The sequence below is a fragment of the Cicer arietinum genome, chromosome 2 (assembly GCF_000331145.2).
Source record: "Cicer arietinum cultivar CDC Frontier isolate Library 1 chromosome 2, Cicar.CDCFrontier_v2.0, whole genome shotgun sequence".
NCBI lineage: Eukaryota > Viridiplantae > Streptophyta > Magnoliopsida > Fabales > Fabaceae > Cicer > Cicer arietinum.
In genome coordinates, this window is record NC_021161.2 from 52,154,282 (window position 1) to 52,164,828 (window position 10,547).

The 10,547-nt window shown below is 34.1% G+C and overlaps 2 protein-coding genes across 3 annotated transcripts; both read left to right on the forward strand.

The window, feature by feature from the left end:
- The first annotated feature begins 378 nt into the window (after nucleotides 1-378).
- LOC101507033 (histidine kinase 2) lies at nucleotides 379-7,969 on the forward strand. 2 transcript variants are annotated; one of them, XM_012713264.3, is made up of 13 exons: nucleotides 379-1,307; nucleotides 1,806-2,078; nucleotides 2,853-3,293; nucleotides 3,454-3,729; nucleotides 3,879-4,048; nucleotides 4,134-4,533; nucleotides 4,684-4,735; nucleotides 4,831-5,060; nucleotides 5,168-5,266; nucleotides 5,386-6,053; nucleotides 6,156-6,656; nucleotides 6,779-7,380; nucleotides 7,625-7,969. In XM_012713264.3, exons 1-12 carry the CDS (start codon nucleotides 993-995, stop codon nucleotides 7,029-7,031), a joined length of 3,678 nt encoding a protein of 1,225 aa, XP_012568718.1. In that variant the 5' UTR covers nucleotides 379-992; the 3' UTR covers nucleotides 7,032-7,380; nucleotides 7,625-7,969. The 2 variants fall into 2 exon arrangements, with proteins under 2 accessions (XP_012568718.1, XP_004491583.1); XM_004491526.4 differs by having other exon boundaries at nucleotides 381-1,307; nucleotides 1,806-2,015.
- LOC101507561 (glucan endo-1,3-beta-glucosidase 4) lies at nucleotides 7,757-10,273 on the forward strand. The gene is made up of 4 exons (XM_004491528.4): nucleotides 7,757-7,895; nucleotides 8,011-8,872; nucleotides 9,039-9,293; nucleotides 9,951-10,273. Exons 2-4 carry the CDS (start codon nucleotides 8,806-8,808, stop codon nucleotides 9,983-9,985), a joined length of 357 nt encoding a protein of 118 aa, XP_004491585.1. The 5' UTR covers nucleotides 7,757-7,895; nucleotides 8,011-8,805; the 3' UTR covers nucleotides 9,986-10,273.
- Nucleotides 10,274-10,547: the final 274 nt, after the last annotated feature.

Below are 10,547 nucleotides of genomic sequence, written 5' to 3' on the forward strand. Positions count from 1 at the left end.
ATTAAAATATTTATTTATTTATTATGTTTCCACAATTCATAAATCTAGTTTTAATCATACAAATTTAAATTCTACAAAGTCACATTCACATGTTTAAAACATTGGTAAATATATATATATTATAATTAAAATACTAAACTTAAATTAAAAATACTCTCTCAATGTGTACATATAAAGATTTTTTTATTACATCAAAGTCAAGTCCAATTTTATTTAGACCAAATTAAATTATTTATCATAAATTAAATTTATCAATTAACAAACTCAATCATCTTATAATTATATAAGAAGAGGTTGAAGTGGGAGTTTAAATTCATTATTTTTTTTTTCAATATGTGAATTTTGCAGTTAAATTATAAAAGAAAGTTAGAAGAAGAAGAAAAAAAAAGTAATTTTTAGTTTGAGAAAAAGAAAGTGATTATCTCAGCAAAATTGCAAGGTGATGGGCACTCTCTTCCACTCTTTGATGCTTTTCTTTGGTTGATCAGAGTTCAGTAAGACAGAAAGAACCTGTTATACAAAAACAACATTTTTTCTTCCTATTCACTTTCTTTCACACCAAAACTCTCTTCTCTTCTCTCTCTCTCTCTCTATCACTAAGATTGTGATTTCCAAAAAAGACAACACAACTGTCTCTGATTCACCTTGTTGTGTTGTGTTGTGTTGTGTTGGAGTGATTATTGCTCCATGCTACTCTGACATAAACACACAAACAATCTTCAGGACCACTCACAAAGACAATACACTCCTTCCTTTCAGCTTCTTCATTGATTTATGAATTTGGGTTTCATCAAAGTTTTACCCTTTTTCGTTTTTGTTCATAAAGCTTCAAACTTTATGAGTTATTAGAATTGGGTTTGGTGAGAGAAATTATGGGTTTGCTTCAATTTTTGTTTTTCAAGTCTTCTCAAGATTCATGTGGTGGTGTTTGGTTTGGTGGTTCAGTTTTTTTGAATCTTCAGTGAAGAGAAGTTGGTGAACTTTTTTCAAGGATGTCTGTGAATGGAAGAGTTTCAGGTTCTAATGGAAGATTGTCACAAAAACTGAAGTCTTCTTGGAAAGGAAATGAATCTATGCATGTGTCAAATTCTAGTAGAACATGTAGGAAAAAACTGTTTCTGTTTTGGGTTTTTTGTGTTGTTGTTGCTTTGTGGAGTGTTTGGTTTATTATCTTTAGTTTCAATAGTAGTAAACATTTGATTAAAGAAACAGCTTGTGAAAAGAGTGAACAAACCTTGCTACAACGTTACAATGTCAGTAGGAAACAGTTTCATGCTTTGGCTTCCTTGTTCTCTGGATCAGATCAGGTGACATGCACTTTTTGCTTCTTTTTTATTTCCTTTCAATTTTATTGGTTAGCTTGACTTTTTAATTTTGTAAGATAATTGTTGTTTCTGTTAAGAATTATTTTTATTAATTATACAAAATTTGTTGTTGGATTGTAACTTTCAGCTGAATTGAAACGTGTAAAATAATGCCAACAAAGAGATTGACTTATAGATATCTTGGTTTGTTAGTTACAATAGCTAGTTAGTTGTTTATCTAATTGATTATATAAGTTTTTGTAACTTTTGATGTAATTAACACTCTATTATCAGTATTATTCAACTTACTTTTCTCTATTTATCTCTTATCAATTACTTAAACCAAGAATTGTAATAACTTAAATGAGAGGGTGTAAATAATGTTTTTATGGCGTTTGATTGTTTTTCTTGTTTACATGGTACTTATGGTGTGCAACAATTTTATTTTATTTTATTACTAAAAGTGACAAAGCTATATTTAATTACTAGTCTATAATGCAGATTTTGTCCAACTGTATTGATGAAGAAAAGCTTCAAATGCTATTAAGCATTGGCATAGTCAACACTCCAAAGTCAATGTGTCCAAAGAACCAGGAGTTAGAGAAGGAGCATAGATGTGTTGAAGACTCTCCAGAATCTATGGAACAATGTCCAATTCTCGATGATTTTGTCCAGACGAGGATTGGATTATCATTCCCTTGGAAAACATTGGTAAAATTGGATTCACAATCTTCACTTTTGTCCAATTTGGTTTATGTTTTGCTCTGTGGAAAGGTAGAGTTTTTGCTAAAACTGATACTTGTATCTGTTATGTTATGCCCAAAAAGTTCGATGGTTTGAAATTGTTGATTCTGCTTGGAATTAGTTGGAACCTATCAATCATATCCTAATTTAGAATTCGCATTTCTCAATGTTCGACGTATTGAAGGGAACATGATATGGTTGTTGAATAAGATACAAAAGTTCCATAGTTTTATGAGCTTTAGGCTTCTTGTGTGTCTCATTTATTGTAAGAACGCCGAGTGTGTGTTTGCTTTCACGTTCGTGACCGAGTTTAATGAATGCAGGGTCATTAAACTCCACAAGACATAGCTTTTATCCAACAGTGAGTTGTTTTACAGTTCACCAAACACACCGAGTTTGGCAAAGCTCGGTGAGAAAAAAAAACAATTACTCAATTGGTAAGGCATCAAATGGGTGTGATAAGTGGGTAGGTCGCTCGATTGGGAGTGAGTATTTAAATACAAGTTGTACACTATATATCCTAAACTTGAATCATAATAGAAAGGTATTGCAGTCACTCTACAGTTAGGACGTAGGCACAATTGGCCGAACTCCGTAATCAAACATTGTTTATTATTTGTTTGCGTTTATCGTATCTATTTTCTTTTGAACTGGGGTTGCTATTCTAACATTTAGTCTAAAAACATGATTATGTATAGTCATATCTAATTTAAAGTAGTGGATTTTTGTTAGAGTTGCTGCAAACATTGTGTAGTGTGAAGATGTTAATTAATTGGCTTGCTTATTTTGGTTTTGCAATCACAGGTCTTTGCAATTCAGGATCATGCAAATTCATATACTTTAATTAAAGGATGCTTTTGGGTCCTTATTGGAACTATAATGTCACACAAGTTGTCTGGCTTCTATTTACATAGAAGGAGTCAAAAGCAGAAGCTAGTTCCGGAGCATCCAGCTACTCAACAAAAGCGGCTTCAACATTTTAAGCATGGTCATTCAAAGGCCGGGAGGTGGAGAAAAAACTTGCTAGTTATTTTTGTGACACTTGGAATTGTTGGTTCCGCGTGGTTATTTTGGCACCTGAATGCAGACATTGTGCAAAGAAGAGAAGCAATGCTTGCCACTATGTGTGATGAGCGAGCACGTATGCTGCAAGATCAGTTCAACGTGAGCATGAACCATGTTCATGCTCTTGCTATTCTTGTGTCTACATTTCACCATGGTAAACATCCTTCTGCAGTGGATCAGGTAGCATACTCAATGCCATTTGTGTTCTCGTATGTTACATCTTCTACTCTTCACCCTTTATTTATAGTTCATGTTTTATTATTACACATTTTAAGGAAAACAATGATAGATATGATAAATTATAAGAAAAAATAACATTGAAGCTTGTGTTTCACTGCAGAAAATATTTGGAGAGTATACAGAGAGTACGGCATTTGAGAGACCACTTACTAGTGGTGTTGCTTATGCTTTGAAAGTTCTCCATTCTGATAGAACGCATTTTGAGAAGCAGCATGGGTGGACAATTAAGAAAATGGAAACGGAGAACGAGGCATTAGTTCAAGATTGTATTCCAGAAAACTTGGATCCGGCGCCCATTCAAGATGAATATGCACCAGTGATATTTGCTCAAGAAACAGTTTCTCATATTGTATCTATTGACATGATGTCGGGAAAGGTGTGTGTGCCTCTCTTATCCATAACTATCTATTGCCCCATCACATTTTACTTTCTTATAATCACATTTTGTGGCAGTGGCTTAAACTGCTAATTTATATTCCCGTGGAATATTCTTACCGTATGTATTGCATTTTTATTGTTATATAGGAGGATCGGGAGAATATTTTGCGAGCAAGGGCATCTGGAAAGGGTGTTCTGACATCCCCTTTTAAACTGTTAAAGTCCAATCACCTCGGTGTTGTACTTACATTTGCTGTTTATGACTCTAATCTTCCACCAAATGCTACACCCGAACAGCGTATTGAAGCTACTGTGGGGTAATTTCATGTAACAATAACTTGATATAATCATAAATAAGATAAAAACAATTAGAAACTGAGTGTAATGTGTATGTATTGGAAGGTATCTGGGCGCATCTTACGATGTTCCATCACTGGTGGACAAACTTCTACACCAACTTGCAAGCAAGCAAACCATTGTTGTTAATGTGTATGACACAACTAATGCATCTGCACATATTACAATGTATGGTATTGATGTTCCTGATACTGGCCTACTACACATAAGCAGTCTAGATTTCGGGGATCCGCTACGAAAACATGAGATGCACTGCAGGTTCAAGCATAAGCCTCGACTACCTTGGACGGCAATCAATGCATCTGGTGGGGTATTTGTTATAACCTTGCTTCTGGGACATATATTTTATGCAGCGATAAACCGTATAGCCAAAGTGGAGGAAGACTGTCGTAAAATGGAAGAGCTGAAAGTTCGTGCCGAAGCTGCAGATGTCGCAAAATCTCAGGTTCTCTTGTAAATTCACATGTTCAATGCATTAAATGATTTTCGACTTTCAATATGAGAATGATTTCTCGTAACTTATATAACAGCCTTTTACTTAATTAAAATTAATAATTCTCTCTTGACCTTCAAGGATTGGTTTCTCTTTTTGTAGTTTCTTGCGACTGTTTCACACGAGATCAGGACTCCAATGAATGGTGTTTTAGGTAATAATTGAGAATAATTTGTTGTTGTAATAAGTAATCGCAACTGGTCAATACTTGTTGGTGATTATTGTCAAATGTTTAAAATCATTTTCCAGGTATGCTGCAAATGTTGATGGACACAGACCTTGATGACAATCAAATGGATTATTCACAAACTGCTCACGAGAGTGGTAAAGATCTTATATCTGTCATAAATGAGGTTCTAGATCAAGCTAAGATCGAGGCAGAGAAGCTTGAACTTGAAGCTGTAGCTTTTGATCCACACACTATTCTAGATGAAGTTCTATCTCTTTTTGCTGAGAAGTCCAATGAAAAAGGAATTGAGGTGAAACCCTATCTTTAGATACTTTACTTTGTTTTGTAGTACGTCCAATGATTTCGGCATTCAGTCTTACGTAAACTTATGTTCTCTATACCTTTGGTTGAGTACAGTTGGCTGTTTATGCATCCAATCAAGTACCTAAAGTTGTCATTGGCGATCCTAAACGCTTCCGACAAATTATTACCAATCTTGTTGGCAATTCACTTAAGGTTCGCTATATTTTACGCTGAATCTTCTTCTCTATAGACTTTGAAATAATCTTTTGGATAATCCGTTAATGGTTGCTGATTTGTAATCTTTGTTAATTAGTTTACTTGGTGCATTTCAGTTCACTCATGATAAAGGACATGTTTTTGTCTCGATTCATCTTGCAAATGAAGTGAAGAATCCACTTCATGTCATGGATGCGGTGCTGAGAGAAGGCTTAAACATGAATCAGGACATATCCGAAAGAACATGTAATACATTGAGTGGATTTCCTGTAGGCAATAGATGGAAAAGCTGGGAAAATTTCAAAAAGTTAAATAGCATAAATTTGATGGATGAGCCTGAAACTATTCAACTACTAGTAACTGTTGAGGACACTGGTATAGGAATTCCTAACGACGCACAAAGCCGCATATTTACACCTTTCATGCAGGCCGATAGCTCCACTTCTCGAACATACGGTGGAACCGGAATAGGACTTAGCATTAGTAAATGTCTAGTTGACCTCATGGGAGGTGAAATCGGATTTGTAAGCGAGCCTGGAATTGGAAGTACGTTTTCATTTACCGGAAATTTCAGAAAAGGAGAAGCCAAATCTCTGGATGCAAAGTGGCACAAGTACAATCCTTTTGTCTCTGAGTTCCAAGGGTTGAGAGCATTAGTAATAGATAGAAGAAAAATCCGGGCCGAGGTTACACGTTATCACCTGCAGAGATTGGGGATGTCTGTCAATGTAAATACCAGTCTTCAATCAGCATGCTTTTGTCTATCTGATACTTGCAACACAAGGTAACTTGTCGATTTTCGTCGAGTTTAAATTTTTCAAAATAAAAATTTGTACCGGACAATACCTTATTATTTATTAAATGTTACTTTTGTTTCTTCCTTTAGTGTGTCGATGCAGTTGGCCATGATTCTTATAGATATAGATTCTTGGGACAAGGAAAGTAGTAGTATCTTATACTCAATCAAGAAACAAAGACAAAATGGCATCAAAGTGGACACATTAAACTTTCCAAAGATTTTTCTCCTGGCCACCCGCCTTAGCCCCGGTGAACGCGACGAGCTGAAGTCAGTTGGTATTGTAGATGATGTTCTAATGAAGCCTCTTTGGTTAAGTGTTTTGATTTGCTACTATAGAGAATCCCTCAAAACAGGGAAGAAACAAATTAATAGAAAGAAAATATCCGAACTTGAAAATTTATTAATACACAAACGAATTTTGGTGGTCGATGATAATGCAGTAAACCGAAAAGTTGCACAAGGCGTTCTTCGGAAATATGGGGCAGTAGTTACATGTGTGGAGGGTGGCAGGGATGCTCTAAAGTTGCTTAAACCGCCGCATAATTTTAACGCATGCTTCATGGATCTTCAAATGCCAGAAATGGATGGGTAAATTCCTCATTTGTTTAGTTTGTATGTGACATTCTGAATGCTTTTCTAGAAAGGATCATGCACATTACGATCTATGACTAAGGTATAATTTACGAGTATTTTCTTCTTAAACATTTCAGTTTTGAGGTGACAAGGCAAATCCGCTTTATGGAGAGCGAGGTGAATGAGAAAATCGCATGTGGCCAAGCATCAATGGAGATGTTTGGTAACATCTCTTATTGGCACACTCCAATACTAGCTATGACTGCCGATGTAACTCGGTCTTCAAATGAAGAATGCAAAAAGTGTGGGATGGATGACTACGTTTCAAAACCATTCGAAGAAGAGAAGCTCTATATGGCAGTCGCACGTGTCTTCAATTTTGGTTCATAATATGGAAGTAACATCACTTATTGACACACTCCAATGCTAGCTACTGCCACAGATGTAGTTCGGGCTTCAACGTGTGACAGGTGTCAATTTTATCAAATGAATTAATGTTTGCAAAATTAGCTCTAGATATTGTGACAATCTAGAGCTAATTTTGATCAACATTAATTCATTTGATAATTTTTCTTTTAATGAAAAATTGGCATGTTGTAGATTAAATGCATACTACACATCACATTGGACTATTGGAGGCTGATTACTTGTGAATAAAGGGCTGCCCTATAAACATGGTACCTCCACATTGCAATTCAGCATAATGGATCTCAGATATGTCCTTGTGTAGAGAGATATAGTAAGTGTCATGTTTTATCATCCTTGGATTTTCATATTACAAGTGCATTTCATACATCTTAAAATGAGTAGAAAACTTTCAATGATAGGAGGATACAGGTGTTGCATTTCTTAATTTAGTCACTCTACTTAAGTAAATGTTTCAATTTAGCTGCAGCTTGTTCTTTCATACACATCTACAATTTTGGATTTAAAATATTTTTATACTATTCACCTATTAATATTTTTTCTTTTTCTCTTTTCAGAAAGCCGATTTCGATTGCAATATATTACTCATACATGTGTCAACCGTGCTAATTATAGATCATTGCAGGAGAAGAGGTCAACACGAGTCATTATTAAATTGTTGTGTACATAACATGTTTTTCCCTCCTGCTTTCCATTCTTATTTTTCACTGTATATTCGATTCGAGCAAGTAGGATAAGATCAAATGTTAATAGTTATGTCATCATTTATTCATTTTTTGGGGGCTATGATGCCAAAGAAATGGAAGATCTCTGAACCCTCAGAAGTTTGTAAGTAACATGTAAAGTATAGTTATTACACAAATAAGTAGAATGAGATATGTATCAATATTTTGAGTTTTCAATATATCACACAAAGCTAAAATGTGGATGCATATCTTTGCAGTTGAATGTGAAGCTACAAGTAAGGCTACAGATTTTGGTAGAAGATATTATAGCAGAACATGAGGACCACTAACAAACCAATAACCTTTTTGCCATCTTGAAAAAGGCAATAAAGAAAAAGGGTTGCAACAATATAAAAGGGGTGAAAAAGGAAGTGAAATAAATAATCATTTTATCATTGAAAGGTGTTTAAAAAAAAAAACAAAGCCTAGTTGAATTGGAAACTTGAAAGAACATCTGACAGCATAAAAAGTCAAGAACATGCTTCTTTCTACATGTGATTGTGAAGCATGTGACTAATCAATAAGTGTAACTGATGAACTGTCTGTTTGGTTTCACTATAGAACAGACATAATTATTTTTTAAAATTAATTTTGATATGTTTGAACGTGTATGAGTATAATTGATTTTGTCTTTAGAACTGATTTTAATTTGAAGTTTTTGCCTTTACAAAGGATTTTTACATTCAAATTTATTGTTCAGTTCACTTTTTCACAAATATATCCAAACATAAACCTCTTAATATTCAATTGATTTTTAGCTAGAATTCAAATTCAACTGGACCACTCTAGGTTATGAATAGTAGTATATTATATTCTTAAGGTAGATCCCATCATCAATCTGATCCTGAATGGTCCACTTGCAAGGGCATATAAAAATTCTTTCTTAGCCGTTACAACCACATAATAACTTGTTTGCCTTTTCTCTTGCCATATACTAGTACTATATAAATATAAGTAACAAATTGTTGGTCTCTTACCTACTACTAATTCTTCATTCATCAACAAGTTCAAATATGACAACATCCATGTTGAAGTTAATGTTTCCTCTACTCTTCCTATCCATGATTCTTTCAAAAAATGGTAATAAAAGCATACTTGTGGTCCACAATATGTCAAAACTCTTTCATTTTTTTATACATTTTCACAATGCTAGTCATTAATAGAAATGTAGACATTATTACAGCTTATTATTCTTCCTATGTTTGTGTATGCATAATGTTGATCTTCAAGAGTATGTTACATGCAGCGAACGCCGAATTCGAGCTATGGTGTGTAGCTGATGAGCAGACCACTGACACTGAGTTACAGGCAGCATTGGATTGGGCTTGTGGGAAAGGAGGTGCAAATTGTAGCAAAATTCAACAGAACCAACCTTGTTATTTTCCAAACACATTGAAAGACCATGCTTCTTATGCCTTCAACAGTTACTTTCAGAAGTTGAAGCATGATGGTGGTTCTTGTTTCTTCAGAGGTGCTGCCATTACAACAGAAGTTGATCCTAGTAAGTATTATTCAACAGATTCTTGATAACCACACCCCTCCTTTTTGTGCTTTGGTTTAAACTAGGAAATCGATGGACTCGGATTTGCTGTAGTTATTGCATCGTGCAGTTTCACACTCTAAGCAATTTAGGCCATCACTTTGAGATCAGACGATTCCGATTCAGATTACATAATTAGTTTTATACAGTTAATCAATTTTGACCGTTTATATAAATCGAACGGTGGAAACATAGTGTTGCGTGACATAGTTACGGCGTGTAATTTGAATCTGAAATAGATATGTTCACATGATATGGCAATGAGTGCCAAAAAGGAGATCTAGAAAAGGGTTGGACATGTGAGTTTGAAAAGTTTGTTGAATATTAAAATGGGGTAATTGATTTATCTTGAATTGTGCCTGCAAAAGGGGAAAAAGTAAAACTAGCTTGACAAACAAGTAAGGTTGCACTCCATGCTAATAGAAGCCTGTAAAAAAATAAGGGTCTGTTTGTTATAGATTAAAATAACTTTGATTTTAATATATAATAAACAGACCCTAAATCAATGTATCAATAGAATAAGTCAAACAAATTCTAAAGACAGTAATTATAGTTTACAAGGGAAATTATATTCAATGAGTATATATATATGTGTGACAGTTAAATGTTTATGTGCAGGTCATGGTTCTTGCCAATATGACTTCATTCCCTAATGAGTACTAATTGCAACTGTCAATGATGAAGACTCAAAACAATTGCACCAAAAATTAAAGTTGGGCTATTTTTGTTTTTCTTGTTGAATACAAATCAAGCAATGTGCACTTCACAATGTCTTAAAATATGTTGATTTTGTCTTTTCCCTTGTGGTCCTCTCTCCCATTGGATTGGTTGGAGGTTTTTCACATGCTAGTATGGTATTAATATTGGACTTTTCTTTATAAAATTGGAATTTATATTCTTGAAATTTAAAATAAATAAAAAAGGGGAAGATTCTTCTAATAGCAATGGTATGCCCCTAAAATACATCATTGATTCTTCCAATTTTTTTATACTTCTGTTTGTTTTTATCTTTCAAATGTTGCCAAAGAAACATTAGATATTACTTGTATATATAATATTTATATGAAATATGGGTACCTTACATCTATCTTTTCTGTTTTCAGAAAAATATCTATTGTTTCAAGGACTTGTTGTCATATACACAACCAAATTGACTAATGTAGACATGTATTTATGTTTAGATTGATCAATTAAAACGTGTATTTTAATCCAAAA

Excerpts from the sequence above, each read along its gene's own strand:
- LOC101507033 (XM_012713264.3), top strand. The coding sequence starts at position 993 with ATGTCTGTGAATGGAAGAGTTTCAGGTTCTAATGGAAGATTGTCACAA. Across the intron at positions 4,049-4,133 it reads CGTATTGAAGCTACTGTGGG|GTATCTGGGCGCATCTTACG; the intron begins GTAATTTCATGT and ends ATGTATTGGAAG. Across the intron at positions 5,267-5,385 it reads TTGTTGGCAATTCACTTAAG|TTCACTCATGATAAAGGACA; the intron begins GTTCGCTATATT and ends GGTGCATTTCAG.
- LOC101507561 (XM_004491528.4), top strand. The coding sequence starts at position 8,806 with ATGACAACATCCATGTTGAAGTTAATGTTTCCTCTACTCTTCCTATCC. Across the intron at positions 8,873-9,038 it reads CATGATTCTTTCAAAAAATG|CGAACGCCGAATTCGAGCTA; the intron begins GTAATAAAAGCA and ends TGTTACATGCAG. Across the intron at positions 9,294-9,950 it reads TACAACAGAAGTTGATCCTA|GTCATGGTTCTTGCCAATAT; the intron begins GTAAGTATTATT and ends GTTTATGTGCAG.